The following is a 20525-nucleotide window of genomic DNA, read 5'->3' as shown; positions in this document are numbered from 1 at the left end:
CCTGTATATCTGAAATATGGATTTTTTAGTAGTTCTAAGTATTGCTCGATGTAATTGTGGTTCCTTCTACTGTTAAATCCATAGTAACATCGTAACTCTGACGCTTATTAGCCACAAGTAAAACTCTACCAGTCAGAAGCTGGCCTTGTTTAACAAATATAGGATTTTCTAAAAGACAGCGGACTTGGTACCAATGGGTGAGAGGTTCCGTGGGAGCTGTACTTAGCCAAATTTGTTGTGTAGATCCATTGAATGCAACATCAAACCAGAATGCAAGACCATGGCAGGGGCCCGTTTCTAATAGATGAAAATCAAAAGGTACTTCAATTCTGTGTAAGTCAGACTCATTTGCTTCCAGAAAATCCACCACATGGCGCACAGATTTACTCATACATATTCTAACATCGAAGGTATCAACTATCGGTTGACGAAAATATTCTTTCATAGCTGCATTTCTCATTGAACTTAAATCAACTCCATGAAAACTAGACTGAAACCAAAAATTTGCCTTATTATATTGCTCCATGTATAATGTTTCATCTGTGAATGGGGCTATATGTAAATCTCCCCTAGAAGGAAACATTTTTCCTCCCGGTTTGAGCCATTTTTTAGCATGTATATATGTTTCTAACATTCTTTCATTATACAACATGTACCCCATTGGCTCAGATATTATTACATCGACCATTTGTGGTAGATCAATTTCTTCTATTTTACCAGCTATAACTATTATGCGATCTGACATATTATTAGCCGCTACTAAATGTTGTGTGTGAGTAGCCATATTACTCGCTTCCACAGCATATATACATTTTGCACCTGCTTGAGCTGCAAAGAAAGAAAGTATTCCTGAACCGGCTCCAACATCTAAGACTATTTTTCCTTCAAAGTCGCTCAAATTTTTTAATACTGCTTGCTGGTACGTACTAGTTCTCACAAAATCTTGCATCATGTTTTGTTGTTGGCTCAGATAACCATAAAACTGAAAATACTGCAGGGCTGAAGAATCCTCTGTTCTATCAGAAAATATAGAAGTATGCTTGCCTGATTTTGCCTTCGTGACTTTGCAATGAAATTCCCGCGCGTCATTTTCATTGGAAAATTTAAAATGCAGAGTTTCATTGTCAATATTAAAAACGTATCCTAATTTCGAAATTCGGGAACATTCACTGCTATTTGTCACAGGAAATTCAACAACGTAATCTCCTACATGTGAAGTATCATCGGCTCGTAGTATTTTAACACTTAACCCTTGTGGATCATAATCAGTTAATATATTAACTGGGAATTCGAACTTTGGTTTAAAATTATGCGAATTATCAATAGTGGATACACATACCGCGCGAAATATCTTCGCCATTGTTCTATTATATTGGTTATGCACTTTAAAATTGGCGTAAAAAGTAAGTACTTCGTTACCGTTTTATAACTCGGATTTTATCTACGCACTAATGCCGTAATGTACTTCAATTCCTCAACAAAATCAGTCCGTTATTTATTCTTACATGAAGATTTGAATGCCCTCCGAACAACAATCTCCTTAAACAAAAAGCTTGTAAACTAAACTGTCAAACAAAGCCGAAGCTAACATGCCGAAAGCACCGGGCTTTCGATTTCATGATGTTATTTTTCAGTTGGCAATCATGAAAACATTGCAAATTGCCAATTTTATTATTTAAAATTAAAATTTAATTAAACCTAAATTATTTATGTCAAATATGAAGTAATTGACATTATTATGTGTTAGAAATATAGTAATTGATGTATAATATGTAGTACGTATTAATTATATCACGATGTTATTGTAAAAATTTCAAGTGAACTTGACATTTATACCAAATTAATTTGTTTTACTGAATTTCTAAATAGTTTTCAAGGTAAGACTTTGGATATGATTATGCTCATGTCACACTATAGTATTTTAATAAAATATTGCATTCAATAAATTAATTAAACAAACATATAACCTCACTTCTAACTAATATTATTGCGATTGAATAAAAATTATATTATCATAGGCTAAATTATAAATGATTAATTATGATCAAAACCATTTTAATGAATTAATTTGAAACTTTCATTTTCAAGATTTCAAAATCTTTTATAACAAGTACACCTTTCAATGAATAATTTTTCTAACAAGCACATAGATAATGTTTTTTCATATAATTAGTAGCCAAGTATATAGATCGTGGTAACATTTGTTTAGCATAACTAGGTTTTCGCTTTATGAGTACAGTTATTCAATGAATTAAGTTTTTTTAAGATAGAACTCCCTTTATACACCTATTTTAATTTAATTTAAATTTATTATGTATTAAAATTTCAATTATTTTTTAGAATAATGACTAATGTTCTAGAACTGCTATGTGGTGATAACAATCAACAATTATATGCATTGGCCCTGCCATTTGGCACTTCTACAAATGGAGATTCGTCAGATTTTCAAACAGAATATCTACAAAATCAACTGCAGGTGAAATATATTAAAATTGCATTGCGATAAATAACTGCATTATTTGGTTATTTGTTTATTAAAGCATATATTTTGCTTTATAGCATTTAATATAATATATAGAGTTAATACTTGTAATATACTTAATTGTATATTTCATAATAAATTCTTATGGTAATTTCAGTCTTTAGTTAACCAAGCCCAACAAGTACAATGCGAAGACCTTTCAAGTATTGAGGATGGAACTGAAATTATAGACACTGTCGATAAAACCATTCCTGAAGAAACATCATGGGCTTTACCTATTTATTCAACAGGTGCTTTATTAGCTAACTCATGGTTATAAATTTAAATGCATTTTTGTATTGGTGTTTAATTTTGTATATTATTTTATAGGCGAAAGCACAATAAATATTCATGCGTTAGATGTTCTTCACCCACAATCGTTGTCAAATGGTGAATCCGATGAAATTCAAAACATTGAATATTTAGTTGAGGTGAATTTAATGGAGTATTACAATGTAACTAGTAAATGCTGCATTCTTAATTTCTTGTGTTTTGCAGGAAGATGCTGATTGTGAACTGCATGCTAAACCAAATAAGGATTTTGACACAAGATACACAATAAGCTTAAATGGCATGCAATATGGATTTAAATTAGTTCCTACTGTAGGTAGGTTAAGTAAAGATTAGAATTCCATATTAATTAAATAGTATAACACAAAATGGATAAAATTAATTATATTGTTTCTGATGTAGACCATAATGATGCTCATTGCTCGCAAGTTAAAATACTTTTAAATACTGATAGTACATCAGATGCAAATGAAGCTGATCCTAATACAACACTAGCTACATTTGATGGTTTTAGAAGTGACTATGAGTGTCAACCAATTTTTGAAGGTGAAATTAATGATATGGCCGATGTAGTCCAAGCTTATAAATGCAGGAAATGTTGCTTTACTGTGCAAGATAAACAGTTGTTAATAGATCATTATAAAACAGAACATACAGAAATATCAGCAACAAAAGTTAAGGTATTATTCAATTTTTGCTAGAAATAGTATGAAAGTTTGCTATGTGAGACGCGTTTTTCCATACAAGTACATTAAAATGAAATTTTACATTTAATTTTTTTACATAGAATTAAAACATTTAAAAAATATTAGCTATTTACGAAATAAGTTATTATCAGAGTGGTACTGCTTCTTTTTTTTTTTGCCCTTTTAGCTTCTGAATTTTTAAAGAAACTATCAATCATATTTTTTCTTTAATTCTCTTCTTTAAGACCTACGACAAATGATAGGTAAGCTTTATCATTGTACAAATTTCTGATCTTCAGTCATCAGTCATGCAAAAAGTAGACACTTAAGAATTCTTGCACTTCTTTTCATTCAACCAAAAAGTCCTTTATGAACTTTATACACTATAGAAATCAGCTGACCAATTTAAATGAAATCAATTTGATATTAGGCTGGCATTTGCAATGCATATTAATATGTCTTAGAATTCCATTTACTCTTTATGGTCCTATTTTTTTTACATGAAATTTTTTGTGGCCATTTATTTTTTGTTCAAATTATTATTTATTTTTTGCTTTATGCTGAAGTAAAAAACATTCTCGTATATTTATTTCATTCTATGTTATGTAATAGAAATAATAATATTTTACCCTACAGAAAGAAGGTTATTCAGATATTGAAAATAATACATACAATTTTGATGAAATAGAAGTTAAATCAGAACAATTACTTTATATGTGTGGACAATGTTCACGAGGCTATGGAAGCATTGATGAGTGTAAATCACATATGATTAAGGTATTATTATATTGTTCAATGCTGTCAAGCAATTTTAGAATAAATAAAAGAATATGTGAAATATTTGCCTCATTTTGGTTGTAGGACCACAAACTAACTCGAAAGATTTCTGATTCTGATATTTCATCTGACTTTGATAACAAACAATTATCTACTGAAATTTGTGTACCAAATAAATCAGATGAAGCAAATATAGAGGATATGAAGGAATCACATTGGATGTTGATTAATAGCTTGAAAGACTTAAAAGCTGCATTGATGTCGGATTGGCAAAATAAGTAAGTAGCAACTATTTTATAAATGAAATGAAATTTGAGATCAATAATTTGAGTTAATTACAGATGCATAATTAATAACTGTCCATATCGTTTTAAAGATAGTGATAGTTTGGAGAAACATTCAAAATGTCACAAGAGTTCATCGAAATTATTTTGGTAATTATCTTCATATATTTGGCAGTACAGAATTATATATATATATATATACATATATATATATATATATATATATATATATATATATATTTATATATAATTTAACATAATTCTTACAGTTGTTTTGAATGTAATGAAGATTTTATAAATTGGAGAACTTGTTCAGTGCATTTGTGGCGTATGCATTTATTAGATATTGATATGCTGACATGTCCGATTTGTTATGAATATAAAACTCCAACAACAGGTGATCCAAAATTTTTATAATTTTATTTAACAGCATTCAGAAAAATCATTATGAGCATTACAATACTGAAGAAAGCGATATTGAAATGTTTTACAAAAGAGTTTTTTTTTTAGTTATAATAGGCTCTAAATACTTCTTTTTAAAGAATACTTTGAATAACTTAAATCATCAAAATTTGATAAATTAATGAATATTTAGAGTATTAGATATGTAATGTTTTATTCTCAACATTTACAGTGAAATTGAGTCACCACATGAAAATTCATGGTTTATCAAAAAGTTTTATTTGTGGAGAATGTGGCAAAGCATTTAAACAATCTGGCCAATTACATAATCATAAAGTTCTTCACTTAGCAAGGAGAAAAACACAAATTCAAAGATGGTATTTAATGTCGATAATGTCATCAAATACTACTTCATTTATATATACTTTAGTTTTCTTGATAATACAATTAAATATTATTTTATGTGCATTTACAGGTATACCTCAAAAAAGTGTGAAATTTGTTTAAAATCTTTTGCAAATTCAAAGTGTTTGAAAAAGCATATACAAGCGATCCATAGTAAAATAAGACCGTTCATATGCAATGTTTGTGGGCATTCATGCACTAGAAAGGCAATGCTGCAGGTATGTGCAACTCATAATTGTTTTTAAATGTTAATGATTTTAGCAGTCAATATCTCAGACAGTCCTTTTCCAAATTATTTTCTTTATGTAAAATTGTGCCAATGAAGTTAAAAATGTTTGTACCTAATTGCTGATAGTTCTTCAGTACTTTCATTAAATTTTTCTTTGTTTGATTCAAATAAGTTGCTGAACACTGAATTCAGAATCAAGGCAGAGTACACAAATTGCCATTTGACAAACATACTTGTGAAATGCATTTTAAATACATAAACATTCTTTTAGAGTAAACTTCTTTTATAAAAATAAATTTAAGATACCACATGGTTCCTATAACAAGTTTTTTTCATATATTCATTAACCAAATTCATTACAAATTACACATTTCAATTTAAATATGCAATAAATTAAAGCACTAATTTACACATGAACGGTTGTAGTATATTAAAGCAAAAAAAAGTGTATCAAAAATGTTGTATAATTTTCTTGTAGTTAATATTTTATGTTTTTAATATTCAGTTCTATTAATTTATTTTTTCTTATATGAAAAATTTTTACGTTTATTGAACTGAAAAGTCAAAATTAGCATTGAGTATGGGTGGTATTTTGCCTTCAAGAAAATTGTATGAATTTCTGAATACTCAGAACAATTAATAATTTGAATAATAAGTAAAAACAACTTTTAATATTTTGAAAATGCTAAAAAGAAGAAATTTCTATACAAGATTAAAAATGCTAATGAGAATCTCAAACTACTAAATAGACATTAAATAATCATACAAAAACAAAGTTATATTAAACCTATATCTTTTGAAAGGTTCTCAATTTTTTTTAAGTATAATAGTTTGAGAAAATGTGCAAGATAAATTATATGAAGAAACGGTTTCACTGAAATTTTTCAAAAATTAATCAGCACAATAAACTTTCAGCTCAAAACGGATTAGGATGTTCTGAGAAATCGTGAATGAATAATTATAACTTAAAATGCGCTAATTACGTTGGAATGGCCTGGTTGATCTTTGCTAAAAATTAATTTTTGCAATTTATTTATATCTTTCCAACGGTTTTTGAAATAGCTTCAAAATTTTGTTTGAAATTGTTCGCAAAATTTTTTATATTAAATTGAGCCCTTATCAAATTTTATGAAATCGCTTTTTAATTTTTGAAATTCAGAGAAATGTCGACAAAACACAAAATTTAAAATTCATGTGCACTTAACAATTTATTAACTTCCCGAAGGAGAAGTTTGTTTTCATAAAAAAATCCGATTAGCTAATATTATGTTTCCTCGACGTTTCAAGTCATTCTTAATCGAATGAGACCAAATTTGGTAAAAGTATGTGTGCGTGTATGTGAACAGATTTTTTGCCGTAAATCGACGTTCTCTCAAAAAACGGCTGGACCGATTTCATAAATTTAAAAGCCATTCGATGTAATATCTCGATGAGGAGGGCTATTTTTTGCCAGTTTTGTGCGGCGATCTGCCGAGCCGTTTTTTTATAATTTATAAAAAAGTGTTAAACTTTTCGTCCACATTTAAGCACGTACTACCGAATCGATTTTAAAAAATAAAAAACTGTTCTAATCATTTTAATTGGGATTGATACTAACAATACTATTTAGTTTCAGATGAGAATCTACCGAGCCGTTTTCGTGTAATTAACTGATGAAAAATAAAATTAAGCCGATTTTTATGGAACTTTTTTGGTGATATATATCATGGTGTTATAGAACTGAAATATTACGGCCTTACGACGGGTAGTTTAATTTTAAAAATTCATCAAAGTTTGAGAAAATGAGTAGATTTTTTTGATATTTGTTAAAATTAAAGTTAGACGATTTACTTGGTATAACGATAGAGTACTTGGTCTTAATGAACATACTAAACCATTAAAGTCCTATGGAAACTGGATCAATTATAAAAATTGTTGAATTTTGAAAATTTGCTTTTAGAAAATACTCCGAGTTAATGTGTTCAATCGTTTTTAATTATGTGTGATAAATGCACTCAGAATACATTTAATCACTCAAAAATTAATTTTTTATTTTTTATTGATTATTTCGATTATTTACACATATTGGGAAGTTCATGTAACTTGCCTCAAGGCAAAATACCAACTATTTTGATAAGATGTTGATAATCAATGATTTATATTTTATTTGATAAAATGAATACAATAGTGATCTATTTAGATATTTTAAAAAATTTATATCATTGAAATTTTTTCAGTATTTCAAAAATGTTACTTTTTTAGATGCATCTTCGACAACATACTGGTGAAAAACCCTATGCTTGTACTGAATGCGATTATAGAACAAGCGATCATAACACATTACGAAGACATTTAATGCGGCATACTGGTGTAAGTTTAATAATATTTCAGTTTAAATTTGATATGTATATTAAATTTTTACACCTTATAACTGTTTTTTTTTTTTTAAATATTAGGTTCGGCCATATAGATGTTCATACTGTCCTTACGCAGCAATTCAGAGCTGCGCATTCAAGATGCACATGAAAACAAAGCACAAAGATAAACCTGGTGTTTATTGTTGTAAAGAATGCTCATTCAAAACTGTTAATAAAAACATTTATGAATCTCACATATCTGATCACGAAAGGGGACTAATCGAGCAAGATAAAAATAAAAGAGCAGCTTGGAATTTTAACCCAGGTTAGTATAGTTTCAAAATATCAAAACTAAAATCAGAATTAAAGTACTAAAGTAAATCTATCTGGCACATTCCTGATTTATTATCATTCTAATTTCTAGAGTTTTATAAATGTTTTCCAAGACCTTGTGCATAGTTGGCCCAAGCTTATTTATATTTAGTACAATTTTAGTACAGTTTTATATTACCATAAAAATTACTAATTATTTAAGATAAAATTCCTAATTATATTGTATAATTAATATCATTCTAAAACAAATTATTATAGAACTAGAAAAGAATAGTAATACTACATCACAATTGATCTACAGGCAAAGAGAGAAGTGTGAATCGAAATCCTTAAAGTTAAAGGTTTGATAAAAACTCCTTTTAATCATTAAATCAAAATTTATTATTGTAAATAATATTTATATATATTCATTATATTTATGTAATATAGATATCAAGTAGAGACTCTGAGGATGATGATACTCAGCAATATTTCTTGATGCGGCATCAACATCATGATAACTCAGAAGATGCTATAGATACTGGTGGTGTAACAATTCCGGCAGAAGCGTGCATGTGAATGTATGAAGTCTCAATATTATGACTGATATTTATATAATATATAACTAGTAATACAAATTAAAATATTTTCTTTTGTATAGTATTGCTAAAGACTCAAATTCATACAATTTTGTTCGATGCTGCATAATTTTGTCTGGCAAATTCAGGATTAAACTGTGAATTATATTTTTGTGTGATTGCTGATGTTTCCCCAATAATGTTAGGTTTACATTTTGATGGTTCAGTTTTTCCTAATAACATATCTGCTTTTAGACGCTCTTCTGCTTCTCTTTTTAGCCTTGCTTTGCGTAATTCCTCTATCTTAGTACTTTTTTGAGTCACAATATTAAGAGTTTCTTTTTTTTTTCGACTATGTTTTTTCTTATGCTTAGATGATTTTGATACTTTACTTTCTTTTTTTGATACTTTACTGTGTTTCAATTTGTGCTTAATTTTTCTTGAAATATCTCTATTAATTTCATCGGCTTTTCCATTTGATGTTTTGTATTTTTTTATGATTTGGTAAGGATCATGAAAATGTTTCAATTTTAATCCCACCTCTATACCTTTCTCCTCAGAATTTTTGGCTTGTTTCCTTTCTGGCAAAACATCATACCAATTCTTCTTACCTAATGCTTCATTTGTATCCTGACCTAAATAAGTGAGATATCCAATTTGTTTTTCATATTTTTCTTTCTCTTCTTTAATCTCTTTCTCGTGATCCACATTTTTTCTTTTAGTACAGTCTTGACCATTTTCTATATCAGAAAAGAAATTAACATGATTCAGAGTTTCAGATGCTTCCAAGTTTTTATGATCATCTACATGGGTGTTAAATGTCTCTCTAGCACGTTTTCGCAGTAATTCTGTTCTGGCTTCTTGATCCTATGAAATATGTTAAATTAAATTTTGTAATACTAACATTAGTTTAACTACTATTAATAACATACAAATGAACAATCAGTATAATATTAGTACTTAAATTAGCAATTTTCTTACAGCAAGTTTAGATCTTTCTATTCGAGCCTTTTCTTCCTCGGCGGCTTGTGCCTCATCTCTGCGAACTCTTGCAATATTTTCTTTGGTTCTCACATGCCATCTGCAAACATATAAAATATTTAATAATAAATGTTTATACAATATAAAAAATAACATAATTAAAATCAATATTCAAAATTTTGACTTAAAACATAACTCAAATTGCCATTTAATTTAACTACCACCAAAACTATACAAAGCGCCAAACAATATGATTATGATTAAAAAAAATTCAAAATAACAGCAAGAAAAATATTTATGTAATTATTGAGTTTTCTATTACATTACTCAGGTCTTTTAAGGACCTTAGATTAGTCCAATCACATTTAAAAATAACATACTATTCATTTCATTACATAGTAAGAGTAAAGAAGATTTATATTCTTAAAATATACAAGAAATGCGAGAAGGAGCAGCAAAACATTTGCATTTTGTTAAATAAATACAGTTGGACAACAGTGCTTCTCAAAAATTATTAGCACATTAAATAGAAATATTAGATATTACTTAATACATACACATAAATGCATATATTAAGCGGATGCTCATCCAAATGATCCAAAACATTACGGCTAGTCTTTAGGAGAAAAATAAGTTTGACAATATCATAAAAAGTTTGATAATCTTCCTTATTTGTAATATTCACAAGCACAAAATACCATGTATTTTCGTTAGTTTATTTAATTCACCTTTTCTTTGGCAGAATATTCATGTTGTGATGTTACACAGAAAACGCAGCTCGTGCTGAACGGCTCAGAACTGTCATTTGTCATTTTCTCAAGCTGTTAACTTCAAGTCATTCGTCTTTTGTCGAGCAGAATGCAGAATAAACAATCACAAGCTAATTCTAGTGGAGAGTTTATTAATTTATAAGTTAACGAGTCAACGAGTATTTTCTAAAAAGAGTACCACGCTGATTAGTGTTATAAAAAATTGAATTATTGACTCTTCCCAAAATTGCAAAAAGGTCGTATATTTTTAAGCCGCGTAAAAGTAAGTTCACAAAAATAGAAGATTTAAATTATTGCAGTTGAACAAATTGATGGTTCCTATGTAAGATCAGCAAAAGCATGTATGTAGCATTATATGTAGATGATTCAGCGTGTGGCAAAATAAATACAGCAATACCCCGGGAAACAGCGCTAATCGAGGTTATCTTTACATATAGAAATATTGGGGTTAGGGGCTACGAAATTGGTTTGGTATTAAATTTAAAATGTATGTTATTTTTACAGAAAATAAAACCAAACATTTATTTCTTAAAGCTCAAATTAGTACCACATTATTATTTCTTGCAATAGATAAAATATAAATAACAAAACGAATATTCTTGAAAAAACAACTAACATTCTAAGTCAGTCATATTAGTTAGCCTTTCGTGTTTTCAGTGTTTTGTCGTTTTGTGACAAAAGCATCTAATGTTGTTTCTCTTTTTCTTTTGCGTTGTACTCTTAAAAGTTCTTCATAAACGGATAGAGCATCGCTAACCCCACGCCTTACTTTAGACCTCCTGTCAAAATTTGGATCAATGAATTGATACTTAATTTCAGTTATGGTAGACAAACTCCTTTCTATAAACACCATTGAAAGTTGTTTTTGTTTTTCCACTGAATCAATGCTGTCAACATTTTTGTTTTCTTCTTGTTCAGTTCATTCCTTGAGCTCACCTATAGAAAGACTGAGCTGCTTCTTGAATTATTTCTTTGACATCTTCTTCATTTATCCCTTCAGAACTGGGGTTGAAATAAAGGATCGCTAAACCGAAACAGCGCTAAAAGGGGTATTACTGTATATATAAAAAAGTTCGTATGACTAATTATAGACTAATAACACACTACAGACTAATCCATTCCAACAGAAACTATTCTCACTGGTATTATTTTTAATTAAACAAAAGTTACCATATTATTAATTTAATGAAATTTTTTTAAAATATATATCTAATATATGTAAAGTGATACCTTACTACCTATTGAAATAATATTATAAATCATAAAAAGATACCTTTACTCTGTTGATTTTTTTCTACTATCTTGTGAATAGTTTAGTATTGTTTCACAATTTGTGAATCAATATGTTAAGCGAGAATAAAGAGTTTGTAAATCACCTAATAGTAAGAGCTCTTTAAAAAAGTAAGATTTTATTACTAGAGAACTTATTTTAATTTTCAGTCAGATAAAAAATGCAGAACAAAGAATGAAGAGGAAACAAAGAAGCTTAATGTTGTGAGACACTAAGGAAGATATTGCTTTAAGATAGGAGCTGCTAAACGCAAAGGAGATTGTTTCTTTGATTTCATAGCTAAAAGATTAAAGAAGCTAAAACATTGAGGTCAGATTGAGTGTTAAGTCTTTGAGGGAGTTGTAACAAATATGCACAACAATTTAATCAATCAAAAAAAGGTTCATGGTTGGATAGAGCTTTAAAAGAAGAAGGTGGAAAATTTTGTAAATATATTCTGTGTATTGAATTTACTACAGAAGATATTGAAACTCTGATTCGGAAATAAAAATTCTGAAATATATTGTATGGAGAAGACCTGAAGTTGAAGGAAAAATGATATCTGAAATGTATGGCGCTAAGGTTAAGATTATAGAACTGAGAGATGAAGAGATAAATGGATTACATGTTACTGAAGTACCACTTTTTAGAAAGATTGGAAAATATATAAAGAGAAGCATAAAAGTTTCTAGAAAGGAAGTTTACAATAATGTAATAAGTTCAGATTTAAACAATATTTCTAAATCTTACATTTCTACACCATTACAAGATAATGAAAATTCCTCAGCCGATCAAGGTAGTCATTCAAAGAATCTACATAAGAAAAATCATAAAGCGAGTAGGAAACGTTGGCATTCTATTACTGACAAAGATGTTATAGCATCAAAGAGGCCACACTTTGATGTAAATATTACTAGCAATACAGATTCAGAATACCCTACTGATTTACAAGATAAACCAAGACAGAATGAATTGGATAATACTTATCAAACTAAGCAATACATTCCTCATCATTTGATTGGATTGATGTATCAGTTAGATTTGTCAGTGCTATGCTCACTTAGAAAGTCTACATATGAACATAAATATCCTTCATTGTCATTAGTGTTTGAGGACTTTGAAATTGATATGTTTAGTAATATTGTTATTCGTTATGAAAAGAAGTCTCTTCATATACGAATTGAAAATGCAGCCAAATATAATGATATTAGTTATGCTAAATTATTTACTAAAGAAAGACGAAGTTCTTCTATTAATAGTTACTTTGGTAGTTTTGTTAAACATCTAATCTCTAAATCAGATAATTCATCAAATAATGTTGAATATCTGATTATTTATACTAATTCAGGCTTGGATATTACAGGTAAAAAGGAATTCAAAAAAAGACGGTTGAAAAGTTTTCATCCTTTTAAATTTGTTAGCATAAATATAGAGGAATGTGACATTTTAAAAGACTTTCTGTTTACAAATGATAATATGCAAGGGAGTGGTTTTTATCAGTTTTTGCAGGATGAGGCAACAAAAGAAGATCTTTTACAGCAATTAGAATTTTCTCCTGCTATGCGAAAAGCAATAAAAATGAGAAAACTTTCTCAAGAGTTTGAAAAAGAAACAAAAGAAGCATTTTTAGATAAATTAGTACTTGCAGTTAATCAGCCTAATAGAGAAGAATTGAATAATATTGTTAAAAAGGAAATTAAAAACAATAGTATAGTTCAAGGCGATTATATGGCATTACAAGAAAAAATATTGTGTGATTTTACATCTCCAGAAAAGAATAAAAAACTTAAGAATTATATATCTGGAGTTATATATGAATTCAATTTATTAATACTCTTCTTGCATGATATGTTCTTGAATAAAAACATGCTTTCCATAAGTTTTGAGGAAAAAGGCAATAATACATCTAATAATATAACTATTAATTATAAAGATAGAGTTTCTTACATAAAAGCTCATATTGCAGATAGTAATATTGGTTATGATCAGTTATTTCCATCCAAAAGTCTTGAAGAAAAGAATACATTTTCTATTAATAAATACTTTACTCTTTTCGTTGAAATGTTAAAATTTCATAAGAATATAAAATATTTTATTATCTATACAAATGCAGATCTAAACCTTACTGAAGAGAAAATATTAAACAAAGGGCAATCTAAAGATTTTTATCCTTTAAAATTTGATAGTGTAGATATTCGTAAAAAAAGGTATAAAATTTTAAGAAATTGTTCGTGTATAAATAGAAATGCTCTTTATCAATTTGTGCAAGAAGATACAACAAGACAGAAACTTTTAAGGCTATTAAAACTTCCACTTTCTTTGCTGAAGGCAGAAGAGAAAGAAAGACTTTCTGATGATTGTGAAATAGAGATAAAAACGAAATTTTTAGATAAACTAATATTTGCAGTTAATCAACCAAATAGGGAAAATTTGAATAGTGTTATTAGAAATGTGATAAGTAAGTCTGATGTTCCATATGATTATGAGAAACTACATGAAGTAGCCATACGTTGGTCAGAATCTGATGAATATGGTCATATCACGAAAGAAATAATGGCAAAATTTTTGCAAGATATAAAAAATAATAGGTCTAGTTATCAGGAAATTGAAAATAAAAACATTGATGAAGAAATTAAATTTGCTATGAGTGTGGTTGGTAAAAAAGGAACACCTGCATTTCATAAGTTCTTAAATTTTTTAATTAAAGAAAAAAGGCTAGAAATTCTGAAAACAAAAGGAAAAAATTTAAATAATATGTCCAGTATTTTAAGTGGAGCAGGTGCGAATGCTACCATGGCTTTTAAAAATTTATATGATCTTTGGTTTGATCCAGTAGGAAATAAAACACAATATTTAAAAACCCTAGAAGAACACAATATAAACATAACTAATGTATCCAGTATTTTGAATAGGGCACGAGCTGATGCTGCAAAAGCTTTTAAAGACTTATATGATCTTTGGTTTGATGCAAAAGGAAATAGTACTCGATATTTAAAAACTCTAGAGAAAAACGGAATAAATCTAACTAACATGTCCAGTATTTTAGGTGGAGCAGGGTCTAAAGCTCCCAAAGCTTTTAAAGACTTATATGATCTTTGGTTTGATTCTGAAGGAAATGAAACACTATATTTAAAAACTTTAAAAAAAAATGGAATAAATCTAGCCACTATGACCAGTATTTTGAACAGAGTAGGCGCTAATGCTGCAAAAGCTTATAAAGACTTATATCATTTTTGGTTTGACGCAGAAGGAAATAAAACACAATATTTAAAAACTCTAGAAGAAAATGGAATAAATCTGGCTATTGTGTCCAGTATTTTAAACAAAGTAGGAGCTAATGCTGCAAAAGCTTTTAAAGATTTATATGATCTATGGTTTGATGCAGAAGGAAATAAAAAAATATATTTAAAAACTCTGGAAGAAGAAGGAATAAATTTAGCTACTCTATCCAGTATTTTAAGTGGAGCAGGAGCTAATGCTCCCAAGGCTTTTAAAGAGTTATATGATCTGTTGTTTGATGAAAAAGGAAATAAAACAGAATATTTAAAAAATCTAGAAAAAAACGGAATAAATCTAACAAATGTATCCAGTATTTTACATCGAGCAAGATCTGATGCCGTAAAAGCTTTTAAAGACTTATATAATCTGTGGTTTGATAGGAAAGGAAATAAAACAATATATTTAACAACTCTAGAAGCGGAAGGAATAAATTTAGCCACTATGTCTAGTATTTTAGGTGGAGCAGGTGCTAATGCTCCTGAAGCTTTTAAAGAACTATATAATACTTTTTTTGATGAGTATGGAAAGAAAACACATTATTTAAAAACTCTAGAAAAAAACGAAATAAATCTAACTAGGATGTCTAGCATTTTGAATGGAGCAGGAGCTAATGCTCCTAAAGCTTTTAAAGACTTATATGATCTGTTGTTTGATGAAAAAGGAAATAAAACACAATATCTAAAAACTCTGAAAGAAAATGGTATAAATCCAATAAATATGTCTAATATTTTAAGTGGAGCAGGAGCTAATGCGCCCAAAGCTTTTAAAGACTTATATGATCTGTTGTTTGATGAACAAGGAAATAAAACACGCTATTTAAAAACTCTAGAAAAAAACGGAATAAATCTAACTAATATGTCAAGTATTTTAAGTAGAACAAGAGCTAATGCTCCTGAAGCTTTTAAAGAACTATATAATACTTTTTTTGATGAGCAAGGAAATAAAAAACAGCATTTAAAGCATTTTATTAAGAAAAAAGATGGGGAAAAAGGTTTTACACTGCATAACTTATCTGGCATTTTAAGTAAAGCAGGAGCTAAAGCTCCAGATGCTTTTGAAAAATTACATAATGTCTGTTTTAATAATAAAGGAGAACAAACAGAACTTTTAGATGATTTCTATAATGCAGGTTTTAGGCCAAGTAACTTATCAGCCATGCTATTTGGATCAGGAGTTCAAGCTTCTTCTATTTTGAAAAGATTGCATGGTGTTTGTTTTACCAAGGAAAGAAAAAAAACAAAACTCTTAGATGATTTCTACAAGACAGATTTTAGTCCTGGTGCTTTATGTAGTATATTGAGTGGAGCAGTTGATAGTTTAGAGCAATTTCATGAATTTTGTTTTGCAGAAGAAACAAAAAAGTATTTAAATCACTTTTTAGATGAGAAAGAAAGTTTCACACTGAGTAATTTGTGTAATATATTGCATGGAGCAAGATCTAATATTTGCTCTGCTTTAAAAGATTTTCATGATATTTGTTTTGATGAGACAGGAAACAAAACGCATGTTCTAGGTGATTTTTATATAGTAGGATTTAAACCAAATGATTTATCCAATATACTATCCATGGCAGGAAACAATGCCACTTCTATTTTAAGAAGTTTCCATAATTTTTGCTTTAGTAAAGAAAATTATTTAAATCATTTCTTAGCTGAGACAAAATATTTTACGCCGAAAGGTTTATCTGAGGTATTATTTGGAATAGGAACTAGAATTTGCTCTGCCTTTAAAAAATTGCATGATCTCTGTTTTGATAATGCAGGAAACAAAAAGAGTTATTTAAACAATCTTATCAAAAATCACTCATCTTCTGAGATACTTAATATATTACGTGAGAAGATTAGAAAAGCTCCGTCTACTTTCTTAGATGGACAGAAGATTTATGAAGAAGGCGAAGCAACGAATGCGGTCCCTGATCCAAGTAACTTATCCAAGAGAATAGAAAAAGAACAAAACCCAGATCTACAAGAAGTCCACAACAGAGTGCTCATAAGGCTGAGAAATAATCTCGGAACAATAAGAACAGATAAAATGACAAAATTTTAGACACAGTAGCAGGATAGCTCTTAAAGCTCAAGAGACTTATCTCCAAAAGAAGTACATTCAGTATGCTGCAAAAACAGCAACAAGAGGTATATCTTCACACTTATCAAAGTTAGTATCATTCATTTATCAAGGTTCTTTATTTACCTTTATTTCGATAATCTATTAGACTACTTTTAAAAAGATATGAAATATATACACATTTTTTCATTAGATCAAATACTAATAAATAAAAATAAAATAATAGACATAATACTAAATATTCAGAATAAATAATTTGCCTATTAAATGTAAGAGTTTCCATATACGAATCATACGAATTATACGAAGAAATCGCACAGTTCATTTTTAATTCTTCGCTAAGATTTTCCAAATTAAATATCACATTTCTATTACTTAAGTAATTACTTGTGAAAGCTATTGAAAAGAATTTATCTTATTCAATGGACTGGGAATTTCATTTCAATTTGAGTCAATTTTTACTAAAAATACGTTTTATTCATTGAGTAATAAATAAGGTTGTATTTATTCGATTGGCTTATACATATCCTAAAACACCTAGCGCGAAGGGGGCTTTATGTCAAAGATTTCTTTTCTAGTTCAAAATGACGGCATTTACAAAGGATTTTGGATTCCATACGTATTGGAATCCGCGAATAACGAAATTTTTAGTTGCAAATATAGGAATTTAGTCCATTTTTTTTTGGCAGCGAATAGCGAAAACGCAAATGAAGGAAGCGCGAGTAAGGAACTTCTACTATAATCATATATTCGCCAGACGGCAAAAAGACTTCTGCCATCTATCGTTTAATTTGTTCTCTCTCAACAACTGTCAGTAGTAGTTGAAAATATGATCGAAACAGTACGGCCCCTAGACAATATAATAATCGGTATCTGGCATAAATCTAATTTACATAAAATTGTGCAATGCATTGTCGACGTTAAACGTTATCTACTGTTTCGAATGAATTCATTATAGTACAAAGATTAAAGTGCGGATAATTCAAAAGTCTATAATTATTAAGCATAATTTAGTGTTAGTTGGCTTTTTGAATGCCACGCCAGAATACAAGAAATCAATAATATTTATTGATTTTAATTAGAGGTCAATCAGACCTCTAGTCTAGTTAGAAGTCTATTATATTAAATAGTAATTTTAAAGATAAGTAGAATTAAATAACATTCTTAACAATGGGTCCAAAAAGATCAAACTTGCTTAGTTATGAAAATCTAGTCCATGCGCTAGCTGGATCCTCGGTAAATACTGAAAATTAAACAAAAGTTTTATATTTAGTTAATAGAATTATATATTTTCTAGGCGAGCGTCGTAGCTATGGCCACTTTCTACCCCTTAGATACCTTGCGATCGAGGCTTCAATGTAAGAAAAAAAAGTAATTTTTTTATATAATTTTTCTTATAGGTATTTCTTGCTAATTAAATCTTAATCACATTCTCTTTTGGAAGATGTGTAAATGTATATATATATATATATATATATATTTATATACAATATATTCATATTATTTGCATATACCAAAATTATGACTTGGAGCAAAACAATGCAAAAATATTATTCTTTCATGTGAAAATTTGATTATTAGTTTTTTAAATTGGTGAAGTACCAGTGTTGTTATTTATTGTCACAATTTACACTTCTACTGTAATATACAGTAGAAACTCGTTTTTCCGGTCCTCAGTTATACGGATTTGCACTTATCCGAACTTCCAACTGCAACCAATATATTATATATGACCAATTTATGATATAGCAGAAGTGGAGAAAAAAAGTTGCTTATGCCAAATGACAATTACCAAATATTTCATACCAAATTGAACTTATTACTTAATTATTTCATTATTACTTAAAGCAAGTTACCAAATTCATATTGTGGGCAAATTATTCCTACATAAGTAGTTAAATATTTTATTCCATGATTAATGCTCTAGTTTAGTATTAAGTAAGTTAGTACATAAGTAAGTGTTAATTTGAAATTTCTTTTGAACATTATTTTTCATACATACCATTATTCAGTTTTTTGATAATCCAAATGCCTATTGACAACAATTAGTCTGATTAATTGAGTTTCTAATATAGTACATAAATTTCTATTTTTTATTTATTAACTTGTTGAGAATTATTTGATATAAACTTCATATTGTCATGAAAAATGTTCTAATATTGATCAGCATTACATATATATATATATATATATATATATATATATATATATATATATATATACTCGTATATATATATATATATATATATATATATATATATATACATAGCATTGCCAAATGATTTTTCTCTCTATATCATATTATATAGTTTTTGCCTATACAAATATTAAGTTCTATTCTTATAATATATTCCATTCTTTAACGCTGTAGTAGAAGAATCTGTGAAGATAGAGTCTAAAGGGACCTTCTCGAAGATGCACAAACTGATTGAAAATGAAGGTTTTGAAACATTGTATAGAGGAATGATACCTGTCTTGAAGAGTTTATGTGCTTCTAACTTTGTATACTTTTATACATTCCATGGATTAAAACGTTTGTTTCACAATGATCAGCAAACTGCTCTCAAAGATTTATTCTTAGGCATGGTTGCTGGTGCTTGTAATGTTATGGTTACCACTCCATTGTGGGTTGTCAATACACGTTTAAAAATGAAAGGTACTCATAAATCATTTTATTTTATGTTTATGTGAATTTATGTATATATATATATATATATATATATATATATATATTCAATAGATAAGTCCTGGATTTTTTCAATATATTGATTGTTTCTTTCCGAACAGTAAATCCAATAATAAAAAACAATTTGTTTTTTGAAGATGTTTAATACGACGTTTTCGGAACTAGGTACGTTCCATCATCAGGTTTATTCTGTCAAATACAATGTTTTTTAAAATACTGATTAACATTAATTAACAATGGTCAATACAGATTAATTAGAAAAAAATTTTGTTATAAAGGAATGGATTATGTACCGGATAGATAGTAATAGACTTAACTAAAAAAGGTTTTATATAAAATTGAGAAGCAAAAATTATTTACCTGTAATAATTTATATATCCATATCACTAATATTTTTTTGTTAAAAACACTCGATTTTTTTGGAAGATATTTGTAGATGTTACGACTACACAAGACTTAAACACACTGATATGGATTTCTGTCTGCCAGATGTAAAGGACAAAGCACGGAACTCTTGGCAAAAATGATTTTTTATGGCTCTTGTTTGGTAATTTACGAAAAAGGAAAAATTTGCTTTAGTAAATGTTGAGAAATATTATGTATATATATATATATATATATATATATTAATATATACATACATACATGAAACAT

General features: G+C 28.3%; 2 protein-coding genes across 2 annotated transcripts in view; one reads left to right on the top strand and one right to left on the bottom strand.

The window, feature by feature from the left end:
- Window positions 1-19838, top strand: part of LOC113367020 — a 31579-nt gene extending 11741 nt beyond the window's left edge. The window contains exons 16-34 of the mRNA XM_026608650.1: window positions 2341-2476; window positions 2640-2772; window positions 2852-2952; window positions 3020-3128; window positions 3215-3492; window positions 4135-4275; window positions 4360-4553; window positions 4617-4709; window positions 4829-4956; window positions 5194-5338; window positions 5437-5584; window positions 7837-7944; window positions 8031-8256; window positions 8523-8605; window positions 8694-8812; window positions 12760-13811; window positions 13956-17275; window positions 18483-18543; window positions 19557-19838. Coding sequence (XP_026464435.1) covers window positions 2341-2476; window positions 2640-2772; window positions 2852-2952; window positions 3020-3128; window positions 3215-3492; window positions 4135-4275; window positions 4360-4553; window positions 4617-4709; window positions 4829-4956; window positions 5194-5338; window positions 5437-5584; window positions 7837-7944; window positions 8031-8256; window positions 8523-8605; window positions 8694-8812; window positions 12760-13811; window positions 13956-17167 — 6406 coding nt within the window. The 3' untranslated portion in view covers window positions 17168-17275; window positions 18483-18543; window positions 19557-19838. The remainder of the gene's footprint in view (window positions 1-2340; window positions 2477-2639; window positions 2773-2851; window positions 2953-3019; window positions 3129-3214; window positions 3493-4134; window positions 4276-4359; window positions 4554-4616; window positions 4710-4828; window positions 4957-5193; window positions 5339-5436; window positions 5585-7836; window positions 7945-8030; window positions 8257-8522; window positions 8606-8693; window positions 8813-12759; window positions 13812-13955; window positions 17276-18482; window positions 18544-19556) is intronic.
- Window positions 8791-10661, bottom strand: LOC113368011 (leukocyte receptor cluster member 1 homolog). The gene is made up of 3 exons (XM_026609572.1): window positions 10531-10661; window positions 9803-9902; window positions 8791-9688 (listed from the first exon to the last, which is right to left on the bottom strand). The coding sequence occupies exons 1-3, from the start codon at window positions 10551-10553 to the stop codon at window positions 8924-8926; spliced, it is 888 nt and encodes a 295-aa protein (XP_026465357.1). The 5' UTR covers window positions 10554-10661; the 3' UTR covers window positions 8791-8923.
- Window positions 19839-20525: the final 687 nt, after the last annotated feature.

The sequence above is a fragment of the Ctenocephalides felis genome, unplaced genomic scaffold, assembly GCF_003426905.1.
Source record: "Ctenocephalides felis isolate EL2017-DRISC unplaced genomic scaffold, ASM342690v1 CF-g0.4_SCAFFOLD_01170, whole genome shotgun sequence".
NCBI lineage: Eukaryota > Metazoa > Arthropoda > Insecta > Siphonaptera > Pulicidae > Ctenocephalides > Ctenocephalides felis.
Note: the sequence above shows the minus strand (reverse complement) of the source record. Positions and strands in the feature narration are given on the sequence as shown.